The 27,009-nt window shown below is 30.8% G+C and overlaps 11 protein-coding genes and 1 non-coding gene across 12 annotated transcripts, besides 4 other annotated features; 6 read left to right on the plus strand and 6 right to left on the minus strand.

The window, feature by feature from the left end:
- Positions 1-74: 74 nt before the first annotated feature.
- TVAGG3_0640190 (phage tail repeat-like family) lies at positions 75-893 on the minus strand (the record flags this gene model as incomplete). Its single annotated transcript, XM_051241232.1, has 1 exon — positions 75-893. One exon carries the CDS (start codon positions 891-893, stop codon positions 75-77), a length of 819 nt encoding a protein of 272 aa, XP_051087819.1.
- A 369-nt stretch (positions 894-1,262) lies between these two features.
- TVAGG3_0640200 (uncharacterized protein) lies at positions 1,263-1,994 on the minus strand (the record flags this gene model as incomplete). The annotated part of the gene is made up of 1 exon (XM_001303272.1): positions 1,263-1,994. One exon carries the CDS (start codon positions 1,992-1,994, stop codon positions 1,263-1,265), a length of 732 nt encoding a protein of 243 aa, XP_001303273.1.
- A 1,232-nt stretch (positions 1,995-3,226) lies between these two features.
- On the minus strand, positions 3,227-4,048 carry TVAGG3_0640210 (uncharacterized protein; the record flags this gene model as incomplete). Its single annotated transcript, XM_001303271.1, has 1 exon — positions 3,227-4,048. One exon carries the CDS (start codon positions 4,046-4,048, stop codon positions 3,227-3,229), a length of 822 nt encoding a protein of 273 aa, XP_001303272.1.
- An 867-nt stretch (positions 4,049-4,915) lies between these two features.
- Positions 4,916-6,119, plus strand: TVAGG3_0640220 (interferon-related developmental regulator family; the record flags this gene model as incomplete). The annotated part of the gene is made up of 1 exon (XM_001303270.1): positions 4,916-6,016. One exon carries the CDS (start codon positions 4,916-4,918, stop codon positions 6,014-6,016), a length of 1,101 nt encoding a protein of 366 aa, XP_001303271.1.
- A 481-nt stretch (positions 6,120-6,600) lies between these two features.
- Positions 6,601-8,047, minus strand: TVAGG3_0640230 (lipid binding; the record flags this gene model as incomplete). Its single annotated transcript, XM_001303269.1, has 1 exon — positions 6,635-8,047. The coding sequence occupies one exon, from the start codon at positions 8,045-8,047 to the stop codon at positions 6,635-6,637; it is 1,413 nt and encodes a 470-aa protein (XP_001303270.1).
- Positions 8,048-8,664: 617 nt separating this feature from the next.
- On the plus strand, positions 8,665-11,502 carry TVAGG3_0640240 (Ankyrin repeat family; the record flags this gene model as incomplete). The annotated part of the gene is made up of 1 exon (XM_001303268.1): positions 9,068-10,018. One exon carries the CDS (start codon positions 9,068-9,070, stop codon positions 10,016-10,018), a length of 951 nt encoding a protein of 316 aa, XP_001303269.1.
- Positions 11,503-11,561: 59 nt separating this feature from the next.
- Positions 11,562-12,599: a mobile genetic element.
- A 255-nt stretch (positions 12,600-12,854) lies between these two features.
- Positions 12,855-12,927, minus strand: TVAGG3_0640260. The gene has a single exon. It is a non-coding gene; the product is annotated as a tRNA-Arg (tRNA).
- Positions 12,928-13,440: 513 nt separating this feature from the next.
- Positions 13,441-14,087: a mobile genetic element.
- Positions 14,088-14,204: 117 nt separating this feature from the next.
- Positions 14,205-14,589, plus strand: TVAGG3_0640280 (cell redox homeostasis; the record flags this gene model as incomplete). The annotated part of the gene is made up of 1 exon (XM_001303267.1): positions 14,205-14,570. One exon carries the CDS (start codon positions 14,205-14,207, stop codon positions 14,568-14,570), a length of 366 nt encoding a protein of 121 aa, XP_001303268.1.
- A 5,412-nt stretch (positions 14,590-20,001) lies between these two features.
- On the plus strand, positions 20,002-21,207 carry TVAGG3_0640290 (cysteine-type peptidase protein; the record flags this gene model as incomplete). Its single annotated transcript, XM_001303266.1, has 1 exon — positions 20,004-21,182. The coding sequence occupies one exon, from the start codon at positions 20,004-20,006 to the stop codon at positions 21,180-21,182; it is 1,179 nt and encodes a 392-aa protein (XP_001303267.1).
- A 655-nt stretch (positions 21,208-21,862) lies between these two features.
- TVAGG3_0640300 (RNA binding) lies at positions 21,863-23,285 on the plus strand (the record flags this gene model as incomplete). The annotated part of the gene is made up of 1 exon (XM_001303265.2): positions 21,900-23,285. One exon carries the CDS (start codon positions 21,900-21,902, stop codon positions 23,283-23,285), a length of 1,386 nt encoding a protein of 461 aa, XP_001303266.1.
- Positions 23,286-23,650: 365 nt separating this feature from the next.
- On the plus strand, positions 23,651-24,700 carry TVAGG3_0640310 (uncharacterized protein; the record flags this gene model as incomplete). Its single annotated transcript, XM_001303264.1, has 1 exon — positions 23,651-24,700. The coding sequence occupies one exon, from the start codon at positions 23,651-23,653 to the stop codon at positions 24,698-24,700; it is 1,050 nt and encodes a 349-aa protein (XP_001303265.1).
- A 15-nt stretch (positions 24,701-24,715) lies between these two features.
- On the minus strand, positions 24,716-26,067 carry TVAGG3_0640320 (uncharacterized protein; the record flags this gene model as incomplete). The annotated part of the gene is made up of 1 exon (XM_001303263.1): positions 24,851-25,228. One exon carries the CDS (start codon positions 25,226-25,228, stop codon positions 24,851-24,853), a length of 378 nt encoding a protein of 125 aa, XP_001303264.1.
- Positions 26,068-26,290: 223 nt separating this feature from the next.
- Positions 26,291-27,009: part of a mobile genetic element that runs on past the window's edge.
- Positions 26,476-26,645: a mobile genetic element.

Consider the following 27,009-nt stretch of genomic DNA (forward strand, 5'->3'; position numbering starts at 1 on the left):
TTCATATTCTCTATATCTTTCTGCCACGTCAAATAAGTAAATGACACAATGGAAAAAGCCTAAAACAAGTAGTCCTATTTCAAACCACATTTACTTACCAATAAAATTTCTTTGTTATGACACTTTCTCCAGTTTATAGGACCTCTCTCATATTCTATCTTATCGTATCTAAAATCATAGTCATGTATGTCCTCTAACCATCTCATGACACTTTCCAAACCACTTTTATCGGATGTAAAGTAAAAGCATGGATGGTTATGTAAAACGTCTAAAGTTTCTAAAGAGTCTCTCAAAGTCCAGTCTACTTGGTATTGAAAATCCCATGTGTTATAGAACGGCGGGTCCACTATAAAGAAAACATTTTCCTTGTCTTTATATTTTTCATACAACTCTGTCCAATGACATCTCACAAACTCTATACCCTCAATATATTTTTCTATGTTCTCTTTGAAAACATTTGTATAGTTAAGATATAAAACTTTTGACATAAGTGTTTCAATGTCATGAACTCTTATAGCACCACTATATAATAGTCTAGCAGATATACTATCCCAGTCAATATACTCTGCCTTTTTCAAAACCTCTCTGACAGTATTTTTCTTATCTAATGGTATACGTTCCATCTTACCTATAGGTATCTTTTCTTTTAACGCTTTCAATATATTGTTTGTGTCTGGTATATGTTTGAGACGGTCCATATAGTTGTCGAAGTCATTGCATATAATCTTTGAGTCTGGGAATATTGTATGGCACAAATGGGATATATAGAAACTTCCACCGAACAAATCTACAAATGTTAGACCATTCGGTAGTTTCTTAAGTTCTCTCAATAGAATATCTTTACATCTACTCTTATTTCCAAAGAAGGGTAACGGTGGTTTTGTAAAATTCATTTTATATATATAATAAAAATGTTTTTTCCTGAAAAGTGACAGAAAAGTGACAAAACATGTACGAAGAAGTCTTGAAAATTCAAGAGGGTAGAAAAGAGGTTAGAAAAGAGGTTATATCTAACCTTCTACCCTAAACATTATTTTTGTCTGATTTTACGAAGAAGTCTTGACAAAACATGAAAACATATATAATTTGTGAAAAGCTCCTGGAAGACCCGTATATAAGAACTTCATTTATACTAAACATCTTCGGGGCTAGAGGGCACGAAGTGCCTGGAAGCCCCACTTCCTTTTTTTTTTTTTTTTTTTTTTTTTTTAAAAATATCATGATGTTAAATTTTATTAGTGATTTAAAAAATATAATGAATTTTAAACTTCCGCAGGTTTGTCATCATTAGAATGATTTTGATCAGAAGGTGAATGAGGTTGTGATTGTGATTGTGGAGGTACTTGAGGAGGAATTTGTGGTTGTTGTGGTTGTTGTGGTGATTGTGATTGAGGAGGAACTTGTGGAGGTGATGAGTATTGATAATATTGTGGATATTGATAGTTTCCTTGGAATTGACCATTTTGTTGTGGATTTGGAGGTTGTGTTTGTGATTGAGGATTTTGAGATTGAGGAGGAACTTGATATGGATATTGACCTTGAACTGGAGGTTGTTGATATTGGTATGGATATTGATAATTGTATTGATATTGTTGATTCTGACCATTGGCATTAACAGGTTGTTGTTGTTGTTGATATTGATACTGATATTGAGGATAATAATACTGAGCTTGTTGTTGCTGTTGCTGCTGGGGAACTTGTTGATTATTATCTTTTTGTTTCTTCTTGTCTTTCTTATCTTTCTTCTTATCAGCTTTATTCATCTTTTTAAGAGCCTTCTTTTCACCTTCAACATCATTAACTTTTACGTTTTCCAAGTAAATCAACTTTTTCTCGAATTCTCTTTCATCTTCATTCAAACTTGGACATGCGTAAATAAAAATATAAAGTAGATATGGACCAAAGAATGCAAGCCAAAGTATATTTAATGAAAATCTTATTAAGCAATAAAATGCATGAGGTACATCAATAGCTAAGAAAACACAAGGAGGCATATAGTCAGCACATTCTTGATAACGTTCTTTCAACCATTTTTGATCATCATAATAACATTTGAAAGGATTGTATGGACATGAATTATAATCCCAGAATTGTTTATAACATCATAGTCTCTTGGCTGGATGTAAATCTTCGTGTGTGTAGTAATAATTGATGATTCGTGTCCAATTTGGAGTATTATCACAACATGCACACATACATCCTGCACGAATGAATCGATTTGGATGAATACATGCAAATGTTGAAACAACAATTAATATGACAAGACTAATTCCGTAATATATTCCTAATACAATTCCAATAATTGTTCCTGTATTTGAGCCTAATACATTTCTCTTTTGCAAATTAAAATCATTTGTCGAAACTTTTGATAATTTGATCAAAAATGATCTTTTTGAATTATCCATTGGTTTGGAAAGTCTTATTATTACTGAAGATTCATTCAAAATTACTGAATGATTTTGATGAATATTTTCATGAGAAATAAAAGGTGTTGTAGTATTATTTTTGTAAATGTTAGCTGTTATTTTATGATGCTTTGGTAAATCTATCAAAATATGTTCATTTTCCATCAATTTTTCCTTCAAATTAATTGAAATTTGAATTTCTTCCTTATTTGCAATTGTTGCTTTGATGTATAGTGGCTTTCTTCCTAATTGTTGGATATCTTGATTTGTTTTAATATATTGCAATGAAAAAATTAAATATAGCATATCTTGGTAAAGAAAATAAAATAAAATAAAAAATATCGTTGAGTGTCACAAAATTTATAGGTTTGTTATGGGCGTGCATATACCTATAAATATGTTATAACTGAATCTTTTTGTATGATGATGTTTTTAAATAAATATATGATAATGCATTTTGGAAAATGATAAAAATTTTGAACTGAAATTAAAAAATTCAATGAATTACATCAATTCTGTAAGTACGATACATAAAAGAAATAAATTGATGTAAAACTGAATCATTGACTTATAGTTTTATAATGAAATGCTAAGAAAACATTACATAAAAGATTTGACGGTTTTAGTAGTTTTTTGCCAAAACCGTTTTGACACATGGTCGTTCAAAAATAATTTTTTTATAAATTGAATTAAAATTCTCCTGATACCTATGAAACTATATGTTGTATTTAAAAATCAAATATCAAAACCATTGTATAAACATTGTTCACTTTTATTTGTATTAATAAAAAAGTAATAATAATAAAAAAATATCATTAATTTCAAACTTCAGCAGGTTTGTCATCATTAGAATGATTTTGATCAGAAGGTGAATGAGGTTGTGATTGTGATTGTGGAGGTACTTGAGGAGGAATTTGTGGTTGTTGTGGTTGTTGTGGTGATTGTGATTGAGGAGGAACTTGTGGAGGTGATGAGTATTGATAATATTGTGGATATTGATAGTTTCCTTGGAATTGACCATTTTGTTGTGGATTTGGAGGTTGTGTTTGTGATTGAGGATTTTGAGATTGAGGAGGAACTTGATATGGATATTGACCTTGAACTGGAGGTTGTTGATATTGGTATGGATATTGATAATTGTATTGATATTGTTGATTCTGACCATTGGCATTAACAGGTTGTTGTTGTTGTTGATATTGATACTGATATTGAGGATAATAATACTGAGCTTGTTGTTGCTGTTGAGGAATTTGTTGTTGATTGTTTTGAGGAGGTTGATAATTTTCCTTTTGTTTATTTTGTTTCTTCATTTCTTTCTTCTCCTTCTTTTTCTCTTCTTTATTCATCTTTTTGATTGCTTTACGTTCTCCTTCGTAATCATTAACTTTGACATTTTGGAGATAAACTAATTTCTTCTCAAGCTCTTTTTCATCATCATTCAAACTTGGATATGCGTAAATGAAGATATAAATCAAATATGGACCAAAGAATGCGAGCCAAAATATATTCATGAAGAATCTAAGTGTGACATAAAGATTATAAGGAATATCAATACAAATTAGAATAGGCCAAAAACAGCATTCTCTTTCAGCACTAGAACAGATTTCCTTTTGCTTCTCATCATCACAAGCAAAGCATTTCATTGGAGCTGGACATGAATTATAATCCCATAATTGTTTATAACATCATAGTCTCTTGGCTGGATGTAAATCTTCGTGTGTGTAGTAATAATTGATGATTCGTGTCCAATTTGGAGTATTATCACAACATGCACACATACATCCTGCACGAATGAATCGATTTGGATGAATACATGCAAATGTTGAAACAACAATTAATATGACAAGACTAATTCCGTAATATATTCCTAATACAATTCCAATAATTGTTCCTGTATCTGTTCCTAATACGGCTAATTATATGTAAACTTCACAAATTTGTAATTCAAATTAAATTATCGGAAATCATTAAATAAAAATTCCTAAAATTGTATCTAAATGAGATAATTTGATTCCTGTGTCAAATCATGGCAGAAAATCTGAAAAGTAATGAACCGAAGGAGATCAGTTATCGGTTATATTTCCCATAACCGAATTAAATTAAAGAAATTATCTCTGATATCAAAAAACACAGTAATGTGCAAATTTTATTGATGAAAAAATGCATTTTATCAATGAAATAACAGAAATGTTTCCTATCATATCCATGAGTAAATGAATTCTTTTATAAGATAGTACAAGAAACCTATATTAGTGCTAAATTTTGCAAATCAACATCAATTCATATCGAAAAAAGCTAAATTCTGAAGATGAATACAATCTAGATACATTTTGAAACATGTGTGCATCGGAAATGCATAAATATTCTGGTGATTTCATGTGATTTTCAGATGATTTATTTCTTTGATTACAGGTATAAAAAAAGTTGAAGATTTTGATGCTTGGCCAATATCATAACAATATATTTTGAGAGAGACAAAAATTTCTCTCTGAATTTGACATCGTTAAAAAATGGGTGAATTTGAAGTCAATTTGCAAGCCCTGATTAGGCAAATCAGAGCTGAGCAATATGAAATCAAAGTTCATGCTCTCGCAAGTATGTATGAGTTTTTACGTGACAATATTGTTCCTTTTTCAGTATTTGAAGATGAATTCGATGATCTTTTCGAATCCATTTTCCATGAAGTTGTTTATTGCAAGTATAAGAGTGACCACGACTTGGCGCTAGCAGTTATTTGTGTTCTTTCATTAAGTTATGGAGATTTGATTGAAGATAACGTCGTAGATTTCATCAAACGCCTAATTCCAGAGTTTGAGAATGCTACAAACAAAAACTCGTTCATGTTCTTTGCAATTGCCTTTTCAATGGCCTTCTCCGTAGATAATGATGAACTTTGTGAGAAATTATTCTCAGAATACATCGAATTGATCCTCAACAAGAAAGGTCGTCCAATGAGATTATCACCGATGTCAGTTTCATACATATTTACCGGATTAAATTTATTAATGTCAATATTCTCAGCGAAGTACGCCACTGAGACCTTTAAATCTGATCTCGAGGCAGTAATCATCCAAGGCATACACAGTGCTCATGCAGATATCGTAAGACCAGCGATAGAAATGGCCGGTGTCATTTACGAGTCATATCTCAACCAGGAACGTAACTATTACATGCAGGAAGACCAATCCAGGTTATTTGCCATGCAGTTCCTTAAGAAATTGGAAGAATCCGGAGATAGAATTGGGAAAAAGAGCGAAAGCAAAAGTATTAAGGCCTGCTTACTACAAGTACAAGGTTTCTTACAAGGAAAGGAAACATTCGTTAAATACAAATTCCTTGAACAAGAAATCAAATTTAATAATATTCAATCTCAGATCATTATCAACTGTATCAAGGATATCCTTAAGACAGGATTCCAGATGCACATGATAAAGAACTCCCTGATCCAGTCTATTCTCGAATACCGCTTGGCACCACTCAGAGAAGGAATAATCAACAGCAAGACGATCAGAAAAATTCAGCAGTCGAGGGAAGTTAAAAAAGACAGGGACCAAGACAGGGAAAAGAAGAGGAAGCAGAAGGAAGAGAGAATGGAAGATGACCATTTCTAATTTTTATAGCTTATTTTTAGTTTTATTAATGAATAAAATGTGTTTTATTAAAGTTATCTTTATGTTACTTGAAAAATTTAGAAAAATTCTTTCTCAAAATTAGGAATTTCATAATAATTATATGATCATTTGTTATATTTCCTTGTAAAACTAACAAATATCTATCTGTTTTTAGAGCTTTTCTTAGTTTCATAGCAAATTCTGATACAATTTAATGATCCAAAGCTATTTTAGAAGTTATCATAAAGAAATTTGAGATTTTACCACCAAAATTAAGATGAGTTTTTGATATTTCTTATTAATTCCACTTAAATTGTTTTGAAATTATTTAATTGAACATAAGAAAAGATTTTTATTAGTAATTTTAGGATGTAATCGTAATACATTTATGTAAATATCAGATCTACACTTAGAAGAAAGCTAGAATACAAGAGTATTAAAAAAAAATTAACAAGATTATAAGTTAACCTAGAAATTAGTAAGGCATTTTGGATTAATTTGATAACATATTTTATATTTAAGTTATCAGATGATATTGTTGATGAATTAAAAATATGAAAAAATGAAATAAGGATTAAGGAGAAAGAAAATATACTAACAGTTTATACTAGAAACAAATCAATCAGATACATAATCGGATGATGTGTAATATTCGTTGTCGCTTGCAGATATTGCAGGAGGAGGCGAAATAGACCTCTTTGGAAGTGTAGAAGCAGGAGCTCTTTGAGGCTGGATGATTGGTTGTGGTGTTGGTGAGCTAATTCTATTAGATTTCTGGTTCATTATCTTTTGATAACAGTTAAAACAGACTTTTACAGGAGTTGGTGATACCCCCTTAACAATAGCTCTATATTTAAGGCAATCTGAACAAGCAACAGCACCGCACGCTCTGCAATGGTGTCTTCTGACAAAAAATGTATGTTCTTGGTGACAAATCATGCAAACTTGAGTGGAACTATCAGGCATCCATATTGGCGCGACCTCGAAATTATTATCTGTACCTGCCTGAACGTTTGAAATTGAGTTAGATATGGCGTCATACCAAGATTTCACTTCGCTGGCTGATTTGAACTCCAATACGAATGATTTCCTTGGCGAATATATAGATATACAATGTATATCTGCTTTAGGGAGTTCAATTTTCATCTTAGATAAATGATATGCGGCCGGAACCATCCATTTGCCTCCATGAGGCTGTGCGTATACGAAGAAGTCGGAGAATAATATAATGATGCGTTCCGAAACATCTTTTCTGCAATGCTTGAGACATGTGCCTTGTTTTATGAATCTTCTTCCTGGTTCTACAATTGGGAATGGTTCTATCAAGAAATTCTTGGCAATCTTCTCGAGTATTGGTATAGAATCGATAGACATCAATATGTTCTTGCAATTGTTCGAGAATTCGACCATTTCTTGAGTTCTATTTGTTGATATAAGTTTAGAAGCCTTTAAAACTAAAGATGCGATATCAGATATGTATGTTAATGGTTCGCGGAATAAATGGATAAACAGTTTCGATTTTGGTTCAAGATGATCAACATTTATAGAAAATGTCTGACACATTGGTTCAATTTCGAGACATTTTGCAATGTATTGCTGATGTATTGGAACGACATTAACTGTATGTATAATTTCATTGAAAAAGATGTAATAATCTGAAAGAGGATTTGTAAGAATGCGAGAGAGGGCATTTAGTAATAGAATATGAATGCTTTCTAAATTCTGAATAGGTGGAATAAGCTTTGTTGGTATTAATGCAAAGTTATCAATGCAATTCGCAACAATTTTGTCTTTTAAGTATCGAATTGTTGAAATAAATTCTCTTTCTCGTAAATATGTTTCGATAACGATTCTTACTTGTGGTGAATCACGCTTTAAAAGGTCAATTAAAAAGTAATCTGTTGATTCTAAACCGGAAATTTGAGCAGCCATTAATTCTTTCGGTTCTATAAGAAGAGGAAACGGGGGATCCTCATTGAATAATCCCTTTTCTGGAATTGAAATCTCATCAAAGATTGAGGGATGAAACATTGACACTTTTTCGAATAATTTTTTATAAAAAACATCACTATATTCATAGATTATTAATAGAAAACAATTCGAAAAAAGATGAGAGAAAATTTTTTATTTAATTATCCGTATAAATTCAGAATAAACCACAAATTTTGAATGTAAACGGCAAAAATAGTAAATATTTTATACTACCAGACCTTCAACCACACTAATAGTACTGGAAACAAAGTACCCCATAAACAGCTGATTATGCTTTCATCGGGCATTAACCAATCTTCGGTGGAATTCAGAATTTGTAAAGTTATAATAAGAAAACTGAGATGCATATATCATATATTAGATTTCTAATCATCTGATAATTGATTTTTTAAGCTTAATTTGGACATTTTCATGAAGATTCCCTATAATATTGAGGCACATTTGGTAGTTTTGATTGTCATTTTGAGTATTGCCTATTTTCGTAAATTTTAGTTGTATCATATATGAGTATATTGGAATTAAAGATAATTTCTCACTAAATAATATATCATAAAGTCTGAAATCTAAATAAAATGAAAGACTTAATAATATACATTAATATTTCTTTATTTTTATGTCTGGTAAAAGTTATGTAATTTTTTACACTTTCTGATGACTGAAGGAGAAATTATTCTTAGAACTTTTTGCACAAAATATAGAGATTATATAGATACAATTAACACATTGTATTTACTAAAGGATGGAGATCCCGAAGTGTTGTTCAATCAAATCGATTATATCATAAATAAATTCAAAATTGATCCTTATTTCTTTCAAGTCCTTTGCAGCCGAGCAAGTTCCGAAAATTTAGTAGCGCTTCCCATATACTGGGGTATTTTTAAGTTACTTTATAGTTTTTACCCACGAAAATTAAATTATCGCGATTTCACGCCAAGATTCAGAAGTTTAATAGTCAAACAATTCGGAACAGGCATCGACATGAATATTGATGAGTATAAAGATCAAACAATTCGTCAAATCTTACAAGTTTACAAAAGATCTTCGTTAAAATTTTATTTAATGCGGGATGATGTCGAATTTCTCATGGAAACATGCTATAAGAGAGATTGGAAGCCAAACCATACATACGGATCATTAAAATTAATCGATTGGTGCAGTAAATTTGGTTCATACAAATGTTTCAAGTTTTTGAAAGAACTTGGTGCCGAAATTACAAACGAAACATTAATACAAAGCATGATTGGAGGTAACAGCATGATTATTTCCGAAATTTTCTATGAAATTACGAAAATCGATATTAATAATCGATTTTTAGATGCATTACTTCACATTCAAGATATGAATTTACTTATTGACATTGCACCAAAGTTTATTAATCTATTTGACTATCTTTCTACTTTTATTTATGATAATTTGAATCTTTTCTTTTTAAAGTTCGCATTGACACATGATTTAGATTCTGCACTTTGTACAGCTGTTTACTACAACATCTCATCTTTAGTTGTTGATTTTGTTGAATTAGGAGCAGATGTAAACGGAAAAACCATTTTTTCATCACCATTTTTAGCCGCGAGTAAAATTGGAAATTTAGAAATGCTTAAACTATTCTGTGAACATGGTTGTGACCTCAACAAATTCAGTATTAATCCTTTTCATTTCGCAGCAAAAAATGATGATTTGGAAATGGCAGATTTTCTTTATAAAAATCATTGTGACATTTATGCTACAGAACTAAATAATAAATTACCAATCGAAATTGCTATTAGTAACAGATCAGAAAAAGTCATTAGATACTTGTTGTTGAAAGATCCTCTTTTTGTTATGAAAGCTGATTTTCGCATGAATGAAGTCAGTAAATCGATATATTATGAATACTGTCGAAGAGGAATTGTTAATTGGATCAATATTTTCAGAGATGTATTTGACGCATTAGGAGATTACTTCAAGTACCCTTTATTATCTATTCTTATTATATATTTTCTTAATTTTTACTATATCAATACATTATAAAATCTTTATTTATTTTTCATACCTAAATATCAATTCTTTGCTAAAATTTTATTGCTAATTGTATTTAATACTTTATTGTTTCATTTCACAAAATTATTCATATCACAATAAGAATAATTTTCATTTGAATTAAAGTCAGATCGGTGTAAGTGCTCCCATAAGGGAATATTACTACTTTCTAGCATTAGTTCATAAAAACAACAAATTCTTACGTCTGCATTGAGATCTATAGTAACTTCTTTTTCTAAAATACATTTCTACTAATTTACATGGATCTGCGAAATTTTTCATTAAACTTCATAAGATATCAAAAATGAGTGTTGATTATCTTCGAACACTGATTTATATTCTATGTGGCATTAAATTTGTTTTTGTAAATGATTTTTGTCGAGATAAAAAATAATACTTGGATCTTCTAATAAACAATAAATGAGATTGCGGAATTTAGAATGTATTTTCATGTAGTTGATATTTAATTCGGCTTTGCATTCATATGTTTCATAAAAATATAAATCATTTTCAAATGAATTTGTATGGGCATCTGATGTATCAACAAATTCAGTCGTTCCGTTCAACTCATAAATACAATGAATTAATTTGGATTTACCTGGACTATATCCATAAAATGTATTTGCTGCTTCGTTCTGAGTAATGATACAACTTTTAAATGTAAATTGATAATTAAATGTCGCAATTAATTGATCTGGAGATGAATTATTGTGAATATTGCAATTAATTATAGAAAATGGCTTGGAACTACCCATATTGAAACAATAAACATTTGTTGCTGTGTTACTTAAAAATAAAGAATATGTAAAATTTCCTTCAAAAAATGTAATTTCAAGCCAAAATGCTGCTCCTTGATTTGTACTGCAATATGAAACATTGACTCTAGAAATAATAACTTCACTATGTCCATGATGAATAGAAGCATCTCCATTTGATTTTCCTAATTTTGAATATGATGATTCGATATTATCGTTTTTCTCTTTTTGAGAGTCAGAATTTCTGATATAACAGTGTTGACCAAATGAAGTACTGGAACAATTGAATGAACAAACTCTTTTCTGGACAAAATTTCCATTTCCTTTCAAGTATAAATTACAACCATAATCACTAACTTCATTATTATAGAATAGAGAAGATTCAACAAGGATCTTAGTGGATATTGTACCCGATTCATATGATAAAAACCTTGATTTACTGTTTGAGAAAACAACTTCGTAGATATAGTAGCTTTTATCGTTAACAATATTACCTGTATAATAACTATCATTTGTTCCTTCGTAGTAATCGTTCCAGCCTAAATTTATGGTTCTTATCAAATTTAAATTTTGGTTTCAATGAAATTTCTTCACTGTAATACCATAATATTTTTCTACATAGGTCTATCATATGTTTATTGTCCAATTTCTTGATAATTACTAACAAAGTTTTGATAAAATAATGAAGAGAGATTGTTTTTGTCCATTAAAAAACCGCAGAATCATCTCAATTATTCAAAAAAAATGTTTTTAGTACATTAACAATGCCAAATCGTTAAGGGTGCACACGAGAGGATCATGTAAACTTCAGAATTTAGAACCTTATTTTTAGGCATTATCTTGGCTACCCATTTAGGCTCGAAAAGCAAAAAATATCAAAAAATACAACTTGACTCCATTATGACCCTTTCATGGAGGTAGTTTTTATCCGCTAGTATTTTCCCTTTGAATCTCTTTACAATTCGAAATCAAATTCAAATCTCAGTAGAAGAAAGGAAGAATCGACTTACTACGGTTGTAATACGAATAAATACATATATTTAATTATTTTTATTTACATAATAATTGTTTGAAGCTCATATTCCATCAAATTTTTAAATAAAAACATTAAAATGTTGAAAATGTTCATATATTTTAATAGGGTTTTGGCACTTTATTGAGGAATTACTACATACATAGTCGAACTGAACTTGATATTTTGAAATTTAAATTATTTATCAAAATTAAAATTTAACTTGAAATTTATAATTATTTAGTCATATTTTGCATAATTCTAAGTAGATTTTGTAAAAAATCAAGAAAGAAAAATTTTAACGTGCTTTATTTTTTCTTTTTTATAATAATACATATTATTATATAATTAACATATTCATAATGTTTCACCCTTTCAAAGATATAATCCTCCTCTCAAATAAACGTACATACGGGTGGCCTCTTTTTTCAAAAAATTAAAATTTGAAATTTTGGGCTCAAATATTAGAGATTTTTTCAACCTTCAACGATATATGTTGTCTATATCAGACCTCCTTTCTTTTTGATACTTAACATTGTTCCTAAATCTTAGCCGTTAAGGCTGTTCTGAAAATATTTTTTTTTCGAAAAAATTCGAAAAAAATTCTTAAAATTCAAAAATCCCTTAATTCCTGAGGATTTTGGGAAAAAGTTTTTACATGAACATGTGTATATTATATGAAGTATATTGATAAGGTAAAAATCAAATTTTATTGCATATTCATCGAGAAAATAAACTAACGAATCCCTCAAAATTGAGAGGGTAATCCTCCTCCTCTCAAATAAACTTACATACGGGTGCACCCTTAATACTTTAAGGATCCCACTTAGAAAAACCCTTATCCAACTCTAGAATTATGCTACATTTTAGCGGGACACTCTTCAACTTCAATCATTTCCTATTCTAGTGGCAATTGAAATGCTTGATCAAAAATGATGATTGTATGCCATCATAAACAATACCATTACAAATGTAAATAAAACCTTGAACTTGTCCATTCATATGAATGATTTTTTTCAGTGAATTCTTATTTATCAATTTACATGAAAAATAAAAAAATCAGCCATGGTGGGACTTGAACCCACAGTCTTCTCCTTAGAAGGGAGACGCAGTATCCATTTTGCCACATGGCTTCACATTTAAACAATAATAACATCATTTATAATCAATTCAAATAATGTTCGGTTCAAACAGACTTTTTGGAATTTAATGAAAATTAGCCGAAATGCATCGAACAAAATTGCTAGAGGCTAAGGAATCTATCACAACAAAAAATTTACTTTAGAGTTGTTTTATTGGGTCAGCCAAATATGTTTTTTTTTCCTATATATATAATATATATGTGTTTATTTCTTAAATTTTAAAGTATCCGTTTCCTTAAAACTGGAGCTTACTGAGACCTTAAATTTGAAAAATTGATGCTATTGTATTTCCCAATTTTGATATTTTATCGATAAAATAAAAATTTCAAAAATATTCTTATCGAAAAGAGGCTATTGATTTTTTAAAAAATAGCATTATGCATTTAAGAAATGAAAAATATTGATTTGTTTCAGCTCCATCTTAATTAATAAGTGAAAATATGATAATATCGTTTCAAACCACAACATAGCACTTCATAGCTACGGTATCTGATATTGCCTTAAGAGTGCGGGACAAATTTGCCAACTGTCACTTTTTCAATAACCTTAAACTACGCTTTTCTAATTTTTTTTAAAAATAACCTTAAATTATATTTGAAGAAATTATGTCTATGATATATGTTTTATGCTAGAATCTTGGAGTTTTCATGCACTACACAAGAGCTCCAAGGTTCCAAGAGTGAATGCTCAATAGCAATTATAAAGATGTACCTTTTCAAAATGACTTTTACTGATTAAATTTAATCAATAGAAGACATTTTGAAAAGGTACCTCTACAATTAGATATACAAGAGATTCAAAGCTTCATTTCAGATAGATTTGAAACTTTGAAACTCTTGGTAGATTTTGAGTGAATGCTGACAATCATCTTTGAGAAGGTTTTCTTAAAGAAAACCTTCTCAAAGAGGTTTCTCAGGAGCCCTGAGGCTCCCTTTCGTAATGATTGGGAGCCTTGGGGCTCCTGAGACGAAGAATGGCTTCGCCGAATCTTTGATCAGCAGAGGCCAAATGAAAAGGCCTCTGCTGATGGATTCTCAGGAGCCCTGAGGCTCCCTTTCGTAATGATTGGGAGCCTTGGGGCTCCTGCAGCAGAGTATCGCTCCGCTCCATTAATTTTTTTTTAAAAAAGTGCCGTGTGGCAAATTTGTCCTAATTTTTTGCCCAATATCAGTTCGAATTGTAAATAAAATGAGTGTAGTAGCAATTGCTAGTTTTTTTTTGCAAAATTTATTGAAAATCTTACAGTTTCACTTCATTTTTACATAAAAATGCTCAGTTCGATATCTTCTTTTGCACGTTTTGCTCTAGACCATTTTGAAGGTTCACATATTGACCTCAAAGGACTTGTTGATAACACTAATGGCTTAGTTGTTGTTGATTTCTTTGCTGATTGGTGTGGACCATGCAAAAACATTGGTCGCATACTTCCAAAAATTGCTGAAGCCTATCCAAAGGTAACAATACTGAAAGCTAATGTTGACGAATCCCCTGATCTTGCTGAACATTTCAAAGTCGAAGTTGTTCCACAATTTAAGTTCTTCAAAAAGTCTGGTAGTAATGAACTCAAAGAAATCAGAACAATTGTTGGAGCTGATGTCGACACTCTTACCAAATATATTGACGAACTTCAATAAATTGCTTATTCTATCATCGTATTTATCTACTTCTGTTTTACATATTTTATACTTGATATTATTCTAATTTTATTTGAAATATTTATAAATGTAATTAAATTGCTTGTAGCACTTGGTTATGGACTTAACAAAGTGTACATTTAAATCCAAAAACCAATAAGCAAATCTTTTTAATATAGATGAAAAAATAAGAAAGAAATAATAGAACAAAATGCAAAATTCCTGTAGGAATAGATAAGATCTATGCATTCCCTTATAAACATTAGTTCATATCACAACGAATATTAAAAATCTGATTTAAATTTAAGTTATAGCAAACCTGTAAACGTATTCATTTTTTAACTTGAAATGAAGAATTGTTGCATGCTAAGATCAGTCATAATGTAAACCTCTCAATTTTATTGTCGTGGGAAGTATCTCAATTCCTTCAAAAAAATTGAAAAACTATTTAATTTTAAAAATATAATACTTTTAATTAGTTAATTAATTGGAGATATTTTTTAAAAAATCACTTTTGATAATACTTTTGAGAACTTTAATTAAAAAAATATATTCAAAAATATCCAGGATATCAAGAGGGAATTGTTCCTTATGAGGTATATAGTTATGATGTATACCTCATAAGGAACAATTCCCTCCTTAAAACGAGAAAACTTGTTCGAAATTGTTTATCATTTCGAACAAGTTTTCTCGTTTTTAATAAGAAACTAAAGGCTATGAGGCACTGATTATATATTAGGCCTCACAGCCTTTAGTTTCTAATAGATAGCTGGGAAACTTTCTCCAAATGATAAGTTATTCAGAGAAAGTTTCCCAGCTATCAAGAGGGAATTGTTCCTTATGAGGTATATAGTTATGATGTATACCTCATAAGGAACAATTCCCTCCTTAAAATCGTAGACATTTTTATACTTATTAATCAACCATTCAAAATCATATTCCTCTGAAAAGTTATTTTATTAAAAATTTAGAATTTTAATAAATATAGAGTTTGAATTTCATACAATACCTATATATTTCAATAATGGAATTTGAAAACCATTCTCAAAAGTTCTCAGAAAACCTTTTTTTCATTAATTTTAAGAAATCTGAGTATTAAATTAAGTGATAAATTCGTTTGACACTACTTTAATTTTTAAATTCAAAAAATTATATGTGCTTCTTAAAACGACTCAAAAAAATTTTATTATAAAATAATATATAATATTAAAAATCCCACAACATTTTTTTACTTTACATAATCGTACTTCCTAGACGATTAATTTCCACTCAATTTCTATCGTTGACCGAACTTAGCATGCAACAGAATCATTGATGGACATTTTCAATAGTTTTCAAAAGTTCTGACGATTTTGATTTCGGTTTTATTTATATATAAAGTTGCATATTTCACTAGAGTTAGGATTTTATGGTTCTGAAATTTCTGAAAAATATTATCCTTTTTATTAATAATCAGATAATTAGTATCAGCTTAATCAGATTTCATAATCCATTATAAAAAGATGGAGGATGTTTTATTGTCGTCTAGAAAAAGTGACAAAATTATTATTGTCGTCAGACGACAATAATAATTTTTGTTTTAAAATTCGTACAATTCATTTCTAACATTTTAATTTAGATAGGAACATGCTCTATTATATATAGAATCATGTGGATATGCAGTGGATGTATGGTTGTATATCATGCAACTTGATCACATTAGATTAAAGTTGTTTTTGACATATAACAGATAAAATTCATTGGTTCATATCGGAATACCTATAGTAATGCATAAAATATAGAAATAAGTGCAAAAACACATATTTTAATTTTTGGAGATTCTTTATCTAATTTTATTAAATGGTAAGAGATGTGTTTGACATTGTGTTATAATTGTAATATATGTTTCTATACTACTTCTAATGTGTTTATTTGTGTATCTCACAGAATGAATATAGAGAATATATTCCAAAACTTTATTATTGCAATTATTAAAGTTTGAGCAATAGTATCAGGTTATTGAAATGTGAAATAGTTAGATTTTACTGTGAACAATAGATAATTTAATAAAATGAATATAAATAGTTTCATTTTTAATTTATATATTTGAATTAATTATTTTATACAACACATAATGAATATTACTACTTGAGATCCTATTATTGGTTTTCTTCATTAAAATAGTCTAGTTTTATAACCAATTTTGGAAATCTCAGCACAAAATTGCATTTTCAACTGATTTGAGCCAGGAATATTCATTACTATGCTTTTATAGGCTGGACATATGAAATAGAAATCAAAATTCTCAATGTTTTTAATATAATTTATAGTATATATTTCAGGAGCTGCAATGGAAGCAAAAATCGCTCCAGTAGTACCAGTAAGCCTGGAAGGAAGCCCATTCTCATGGTTTGGACTTCCTTCAAGGCTTTCTTGGATAAAATAAATCTTAATTTATTGTTAAGGGAGTATTTTTTCAGGAACTGGTCCCTACTGTGGCCAAAACTTCGTAATGGTCCGTTCTCAGGGCCAGATTCCTCTCCTGCCGCCATAGATCATGGCAGCATTTGCGAAAGCTGGCTCTGAGAACTGTAAGCGAGGTTGTAGCATCTGTAGAGGTCAGATCCTGCATTTTTAAGTCTTTCAGGATCGAGATGATAGGAGATCGTCAATGATGCGGACGATCTCCCTCAACCTCGATCCTGAGGATTGATCTTGCAGGCTCTGACCTCCATTGTGGCCAGAGCTTCGTAATAATATGTTTTTAGGGACAGATTCCTCACCTGCCGCCATAGATCATGGCGACATTTGAGAAAGCCGGCTCTGAGCATTATTTGCGAAGTTCTGGTCTCTCATGAGGCCAGGACCTGTAATATGAAGTCTTTCAGGGCCGAGTTCTCACGAGATCATCTACCATGATGACGAAGATGGAAAAACTCGGCCCTGAGGATTGATCTTGCAGGCTCTTGCCTCTGATAAGGCCAGAGCTTCGTAGGGACGTTCTCTCGGGACTGGAATCCTCTCCGACCGCCCGAATCAGGGCGGCCTTTGAGGAAACCGGCCCCGAGGATGCTTTGCGAAGCTCTGGCCTTTCCTGAAGCCAGAGCTTGTGAGTTTCATTCAGAGCCAAGTTCCTCTCGGATCGTGCCTAATGAGGACGACCGTGAGGAACATGGCTTCGAGGATATGAATTGTGAACTCTGGCCTCGATAAAGGCCAGAGTTTTTAAGTGAATGTTTTGATGGGATGAGCCTATGATCTTTAAGCTCGTCCCATCAAAACATTTGTTTAAAAATTGAATTAATAATTATCGTATATATTGAAAAAATAAACTTGAAAAAATTGTTATATATAAAGAATATAATAAAATAAACATAAAATTAAATAAAAATTTCCAAAAAAAATTCAAAATTCTGAATTTAAAATAAAAAATTATAAATTTCATATGAAAATTAAGAATTTGGAAAAATCGAGATTTATAAAGTAATGTTATATATGGTTTAAATATGGCAGTCCCAACGGGAACCGCGGTAATTTACCGAGGTTTCCGCACACCGGTCCCTTTTTTAAGAAATTTTTTAGATTAAAAATATGCTTTGTAAATCATTTTTTGTAAATCGGCAAAAATTTGGAAATATTCTGACGACAATAAATCTGGGAATAGTATTTTAAATACGAGAACAACCTATTTAAAAGTGTTTCGCTCGATTTTGTATAATTTCAAATTTTCGCATATAGCTTTCCGTGAATTACCGTGATTTTACCGCCACATCAATAGTTTTGACCCTATATTACCGCACGGCAAATGCTTTCTCGATTTTGTACAGCCCTAGGTTTAAATGAGAATATGATTATTAATTGAGAGTTTTAGATAGAATTTGAGAATAATCATTTCCAAAAAAAAAGAAATTTTTCTAAAATGAGTTTACCTTTGCATAGGATGATGCTCATTCCTTGCAAATATAAAATCATTTTCTGAAATATAAGGCTAGATTCACATTCTTCAGATCAATTGCAAGTTTTTCCTGATTTGCTCATGTATTTGCAGGGTCTATCACTAGGACCCTGCACCTGTATGAGCAAATCAGGAATTGTATCTGACACATTTGCATCAAAGAAAAAAAGTGCAAGTTTTTCCTGATTTGCTCATGTATTTGCAGGGTCTATCACTAGGACCCTGCACCTGTATGAGCAAATCAGGAATTGTATCTGACACATTTGCATCAAAGAAAAAAAGTGCAAGTAATCCACCATATGAGCATACATTCGGTGGACAACCAAATTATACCATGTATATATGCACTTATACTGAGTATATTGATATATAAGTTGTTTATGCAATCACAAAACCAGCGCTATTCATATCTTTGATATATATATATTCAAGAAACAACGATAGAAACTTGGATACATATCTTAAAAAAGGGGAATTACGAGATATTGTTTAATTGTGTTTGCATTTGTATATTATAATGCCTTTAATAAGCTATTATTGATATTTAGAGCAATATAGAGATTAGAATTAATAAAATTTTAAAATAAATAAATTAAATTATTATTATGAATATTTACCACCAAAATACCGACACAACCATTTTTTACCATTCATAGAATCACTATTATTAATTATTTAGCTTAATTAAAATTAATTGATTCTTGCCTTATGCGTTGGAATAACTCAATTAATGGTATACAAAATGATGTTCATGAGCAAAGTTATATATCATTTTCTAAGGTAATATTATATTAAAATCTATTTAACTAAGATAATATTATATAACATATTTCCATTTATATTGCCAATTAGTTTAAAACATAAATAATAAGAATTATTGTGTTAGGAAAACGCAACTATTGATATCATGAAAAATAATTGAATTTGTGGTTTAAATACACATTTTTAAAGGGTGCATATACCAAATTTTACCTACTAATTCTATAAAGAACATATAGGTCATATGCTATATTAATGCATGAGAAGATCAAATCATAAAGAACAACAAATTGATAAAATGCGATATTTATTTCAGAATAATAAAGCTATTTCTTGCTATGTGAAGAATTGTATTTTCATATATAGCTTATTTACAATGTGTGCGCATGATTTTATATGTTAAAAAGATGTTTTGAAGATATTCATAATATATTATTTGTAAAAATATGTTATATATCCTTAATAACTATATGAAATATTTATATAAATATTGCTTATTTAAACCATATAAATAATTTAGTTAAAAAACACACCAATCCTGAGATTCGCATTGTCGTCTAAAACCGCCAGACGACAATAATACAACCCCAAAAAGATGACATAATCGAATTTGAAAAGAGTCATAGTCAGTGCAACACCATCTACTATAGCTATATATTAAAACTTGAAGTGAAATCTTGACTCTGATATGAACTCTTCTCAATTTTCTAACTGCCCTTTCAATTTTCCAATAATAGGTGATGCTTTCCCTTTTAACTTCCCTCGCATCATGCGACACATGGGCTGTCATCTTCTGCGGCTCACGCGACTTCTACAACTACCGTCACACAGCTGACTCCTACTACATGTACCATCTCATTGCTGAAGTCAACAATCTCGATAAGGATAAGATCATCCTTATGTGCTACGATGATATCGTTAATGATGCTGAAAACCCATTCAAGGGACAAATCTTCCGCTCACTTGATCACTTGAACGTCTACCCAGGCCGTGCTAATGTTAAGTACACAGCCGGCAAGGTTACAGCTACCAACTTCTACAAGGTTCTTACAGGCGATAACTCCCAGGGCCCAGCTCTCCAGTCAACAGCCAACGATAACGTCATGATCTTCTTCGATAACCACGGTGGTGACGGCATCCTCGGCGTTCCAGATGGCTGCGGCGACTACATCTATGCTAACGATCTCAAGCAGGCTCTCCAGACAATGCACGACAAGGGAATGTACAAGAACTGCTTCTTCCCAATCACAGCTTGCTACGCTGGCTCCGTTGCTAAGGTTGTTGCTGGTGTTCCAAAGCTTTACATGATGACAGCTGCTAACGACCATGAGTCCTCCTATGCTGATATCTGGGATGATTCTCTTGGTGAGTACCTTACATCCGAATTCTCTGCTGTTTCCCAGCTCTACTGGCAGGCCCACCCAACATGCACAATCGGCGACTCCTTCGAGCCAATCAAGAACGGCGTCAAGCAGTCCCATGTCATGGAATATGGTGATACATCCCTCAAGACACTCCCAGTTTCCCTCTTCCTCGGTACACCAAACAAGGTCTCTGAGAACGTTGTTGCACCACTCTCCCGTGGCGTTCTCCACGCTAAGGAAACAGAGGCCAAGCTTTCCTCCCTCTCTATGAAGAAGAACAACGTCAAGGCCATCCTCTTCGCTGAACTCGAGAAGGCTTCCACAAAGAAGATGGAGGCTCTCATCGATTCCCTCACAAAGGAATTCAAGCCACTCCCAGCTAATGGTGCTGTCGACATCAAGGATTGGGATAACTACAAGGCCGTCCTTCGCCACTTGCAGAAGTCTGTCTCACACCTCGGTGAGTCATTCTATGCTCAGACATTCTTCTTCGCCAACCTCGCTAACCAGGTTAAGGCTGAGGAAATCATCAAGGCCATCAACAAGCACCTCTAAATTGCGATTAAATTGGAAGATCTCATATAATTTTTTAAGAATATTTTTTTAACTACTTCTATTAACTAATGCATAACTCAAAAGAATCAAAACATTATCTTAAACCAGTTAAAAAACTTATAAAATTAATTTTTCCTATTTTATGAATTATCGAGACAATACAATCCTTGAATGGTTTTTCTCTGTCATGTAAGTATCAAGTTATCAGCAGTTTATTTTATTTACAACAAAATCTTTCGTCAACATTATATTTAGGATATCAGGTCAAAAAAGTTTATCTATCCAAAAGTTACCATTCTTGTTTAGCTATTCCTGCAAAGCATCATAAAAAAATCTAAGTTTTGTTTATAATCTCAGGATATTGACTTTAAAATCACTTATTTCTTATTTGAGTATGTTTATTTTTCTAAGTTTATGGATTACATCACATCAATAAGATAATATTATCAAAGGAAAATTATTTCTGATTGAAATTTTGGGTCTTTTTGAGCGAAATGTTATTAACATAATCATCTATGTCATCAAGAATTTATATATGGAGTATAAATTGATATTCGATTGGGTTCATTCAAAATTTTCATCCCATTGAAAAAAAATTCTGATAAAATTTCAAAATATGTTATATATACTATGGCTAACAAAATATTTAACTTTTTTTGTTGGACCAAGATTGAGTTTACAAAAATAAAGGAGAGCCACTTTCTATCAAAAAACAGAATGGCAACACTCACAACACAGATCTTTGTTGGTGATCTTCCAAAGGATATTGATGAGAGCTTCCTTAAACAATTCTTCGCCGAATCCGGTGAAATCATTCCAAACTCCGGCATCGTTCTCAAGAAACATAAAACTCTTGACTCATCATTTGCCTTCGTTACATTCGCTACACATGAGCAAGCTGCTAAGGCTATGAAGAACTTGAACTATACAAAGCTTGATGGAAGACCAATCCGTATTCTTTGGTGCGACACAGAGACAAAGGCCATCATCAAGTCAGGCAGAGGCTCTCTTTTCATCAACGGTCTTGATGAAAGCATCGAAGTTTCACAGCTTCACGACGCTTTCTCTAACTTTGGCGAAATCATTTCATGCAAGATTCCATTGACTGATGGAAAGTCACGTGGTTATGGCTACATCCAGTTCAGGAACCCAGAAAACGCTGAGAAAGCTAAACTTGAACTTGCGGATGCATCAATCAACGGCAAACCAATCAAGATTGACAACTACAACCGCAAGTCAAGACGCAATCCAGATGAAGATTTCACAAACGTCTACATCAAACCACTTCCAGTTGACCAAGTTAAGACAGACGAAGATCTTCGTAAAATCTTCGAACCATTTGGTGAAATTCAGAATCCAAGTCTTAAGAAAGACGAAAACGGCAACTCGAAGGGTTTCGGTTTCTGCAACTTCAAATTGCACGAAGATGCAGTTAAAGCAGTCGAAGGTCTTAACGGCCAAGAAATGTTTGGTGTCACTCTTCAAGTTAACCGTCTTATGTCTAAGCGCGAGAAAGAGCTCTACAACATCAAGAAACATACAGAGAAAGTTGAGAAGTTTGCAGAAGAAACTAATGGTCGTAACCTTTATGTCAAGAGCTTCTCCAAGGATGTCACCGATAAAGAGTTCCAAGAATACTTCTCTAAGTTCGGTGAAATCGAGTTGTTCAAGATCGAACGTGTTCCAGAGACTAAGGAGTCTAAGGGCTTCGGTTTTGTTCTTTACAAGAGTAAGGAAGATGCACAGAACGCTATTGAAATGGCTATGCTTGAACGTCTTCATGGCGATCTTCCATACGTCGGCTTCTTCCAGACTAAAGCAGCTCACGAGCGTGTTAAAGTGAAGAACACCCATCCACGTCCATCCGCTGTTCCAGCAATTGCAGGTAACTTGATGGAGAACTCTATGACAACCATTGCAAGGCAATATCAACCAGTTGAAGACAACTCTCCAAAGGGCCAACTTAAACAGTTACTTCAGGAAAAGGGTGTTTTGGGTACAAATCTTAAGCGTTTACTTTCATCAGTTAGTGCAGAACAGGCCGTAAATCTTGTTAAAGAACAATCTAAGTTCGAAATTTGGTACAGCCATAACGCAAATTAATTTATATTATTGATTAATAAAGATTTTTCTACTTTACTTTAAATCTAATATTTTCATTTTTTAAATCTACGGCGATTACATATATTGTAGAGTTATAATTCAAGTTAGTGGAGAGATGTATTTTTTAGATGTGTCAATAAAAGTTAAAAATAATGAGAAAAAAAATCCAATACCAAAAAGTGACGAAAATGTTTTAGTCGTCAAATTCAAGGGATTATTTCCCTTGATAATGATAATGAAATGTCAACTTTAATTATACATTGTTTACACTTCAATAATATTATGTTAATATTAAATGAAAACTATTCTTTGTTTTTTTCAACATCGTTTTGTACCTAATTATATCAAATATTTTTATCAATTATATGAAAATGAAGCAATCATTGATACTACTCTTCTATTCAGGTCCAAGCCTTGATACATGGACACTTTTTTATGAGAATGAAGTTATCACTGAAAGTAACACCGAAAACAAAAAATTAAATCCAACAGAAGCAGGAAATTATTATGTTACAACATGTTTATTCAATGGAATTCAAGGTGTTGTTGTCAATATAGACAAAGGTGATCAAACAAAACTTCTTATTTCTATTTCTGGATTCAATGGCACAAAAGCAACTCACACAGTTTATTCTTATCAAGGAAGTTGTGTTATCTATCGAACATGTGCCACAAAATCTTTACCAACAGGATATGGTAGTGAAGGAGGATTTTTATATTCAAAAATATCAGAATCAAATCCAAACAACAAAAACATTTTTCAAGATTCAACAGTCTTTGATTGTGGAGATTCAATAAATGTAGGATATTCAACTAATTATTTAGAATACGGAAATGTTAGTTATTCACGAAATAACATAACAAATAACAAATGTATTCAAGATGTTTCACTTCAAATAGTTTCAAAACAGAAATATAACATCAGTCAATCATCTTTCATTGATAACAAAGCAAACGAAGGATGCTTTTGTACTGGTTCTAGTGGTCCACATCAATTTTATTTATGTAATATCATTAGAAACAATGCTAATAATCAATGTTTTTGGTTATCATCAGCAACAGTTACATTTGAATCTTGTTCAATCAAAAATAATAATTGTACACAAACATTTTATTTTTTACACTATTATTCATGTTCAGCTACAATCATTAATAGTGATTATGATGGACGAGCAGGAGGTTTAACAATAACAAATTCAATCAACAATTACTACAACGAATTACCACATCTTTCTACAAGACTTTGTGAAGCAGTAAATAAAATTGAAAATAAATTTGAAGAAGAAAATGACATAAAAAAATTAAACAATTTGAAAAATTATTGCATCTCTGTAAATTTTTATGAATACCGATGCCACAACATTCTTGATATATCTCATATTTCATCATTTTCAATTTGGTCATTAAATAAATAAAATTTTATAAATGTTCTTTTTATTAATAGATTGGGTGAATTTTAAAGTAGAATTAGGCCCATATGACATTGGGTGATTTTTTTAAATAAAATTTGCAAGAGATTAACCTAAAAATATGGGAAATTATTTAATTTCTATATTAATAATATTTCAATCTTCAAGCCAATGTGGAATGAGTGAAGTGTTAGAGTCAAAGCATAAATCAGAAGTTAATTGTTTGTTTTGGTAGATGTAGATGTGTGGATTGATAATTTTCTTGAATTTGGAACCATAAAAAATAGTTTCTAAATTTTGTCGTCCTGAATGCCAAACAATGATGTTGTCAATCCTGTTTTCAACTTTACCTCGACATTCTGGAAGATGTTCAAAGTTTTCACTTAATAATCGATCAATAGAAATGTTTGATAAAGGAAAGCCATAAAATGATGATGTATAGAAAGATTTGTCTGAAATGTTAAACATTGACATGTAATATTTCATATGATAGTCATCGCCCGTGTCATCAATTTTGATTCGATGTTTCTTCATAAAAGATAAAAGTTTTTTAGCGGCAAATCGTGAAAGAAGCCATCCTGATCCACCATGAAGAAATTTGTCACTTAAAATAAAATGACCTTTGTAAATGATGTCAATGTTTGGATTGTACTTAGATTCCAGATGTTTCAAGTATCGTTTTAAGTCAAATATGTCTATGTAAACATCTTCTGTAGTTCGAATGTACCATTTCGCTTTCGTTTCTGAAACAAAATGTTCTAAACTTTTGATAAACAAGTAAATAAGTCGAAATGAATCTGGACATGGAGGTGTTGAAACTTTAACATAGTCAAGATCTGTATTTAATTGATATGATGAATAAATTTTGTATTCACTCTTAGAAAAAACTTGTTTAACTTGTTGACCCCAATATAATGTTGATGTTTTGATTCTAGAAACGTTATTTGTATTAATAACAAGGTTACAAATGAATATTGAAGGATTAATTTCATCAAAGTTTAATATTTCTGGAATTTTAAGCAAATATTCTAATATAATCCATATTATAATAACAATTAGCTGCCATAGGATAAAGAACTTTAGCCTATTAAAAAGAAAAGAAAGAAGTGCTAAAATGAAACTTTTCTCATTATTGAATTATGACATTTTATCTCAAAGATAGTCATTTGATTGTTGAGAGCAATCAAATCAATAAGTATCTGAACGGATATTTCGAGAAATAAAATTTGATAAAATAATATTAAAGAAATTATGTGTACTTCTTGTTTTAAAAGTTCAAGTTATAGAATATTAAACATATGGTTCATATGAAACCCTTAAGAACTAATTAATTATTGATGCCCACATTAGTAGTATATGAATGCGGGTTGTGTGACTTTTTTTGTAATCGTAAGAATTCTCACATAATTGAATGATTTTTGAACATACTTCCGAATAGCAGATTTTAAAAATTTATGAATAATTTATAAAAAGTTTTTATTCCTACAATTCCTATATTACCATTAATAAAAAGAATATATTTTTGACGAAGTGAAGATTCGCACTTCGTCACAAAACTCCGAAAAAATAAAGTTAGATTTTTTTATTTAATATAAAATGTATGGAAAAAGAATAATATCTGATTTTGAACATTATTTGATTGATTTACTAATTGATCCACAAAGCTGTTGTAAAATTAATTTTGAATTTAAAATTAAAGGAACCGTAAATTTTGTATTTATTTATCACTTAAAAGAATATGACCAATATCATAATTTGATATATGAAACTAATATAATATTTGAAGATAACAAACTTACAAGCTTCGAACATGAAAATGATATAATATTCGAAGATGAAAAAAGAAAGAGATTGAAAAGCAATTCAATGAATGCCTTTTAAATACATATGCGCACATTATAAGACATAAAATGAAATTAATTCCTTATTAATCAAAAATATTTTTTATCTTTATATAAAGATGACAAATAGAAAATTTTTCATTTTTGATATCTATTATTGCCCAAACGTGTATGGACTACATGTAGAACTTAAAATAAAGGAAAGGGATACATATGAAGAATATATAAAATTTTGTAGAAAAAACGATTATATACCGGAGTCAAAGAATATATTCTTGCAAAATATAAAACCTATTATAAAGGTCGGAAAGATTAAATTTCCGTGCATAGTAGAAATATACTTAGATGATGTATGTGACGAATTTCACAGACTAAATGAAAAAAAGACTTTATATAAAGATTTTGTTAAATTTCTTATTGAAAATTATTTGAAGCCTGAACATGTGATTCCAAAATATCACCGATGATATTTTA

This window comes from Trichomonas vaginalis, chromosome III (assembly GCF_026262505.1).
Source record: "Trichomonas vaginalis G3 chromosome III, whole genome shotgun sequence".
Lineage (NCBI taxonomy): Eukaryota > Parabasalia > Trichomonadida > Trichomonadidae > Trichomonas > Trichomonas vaginalis.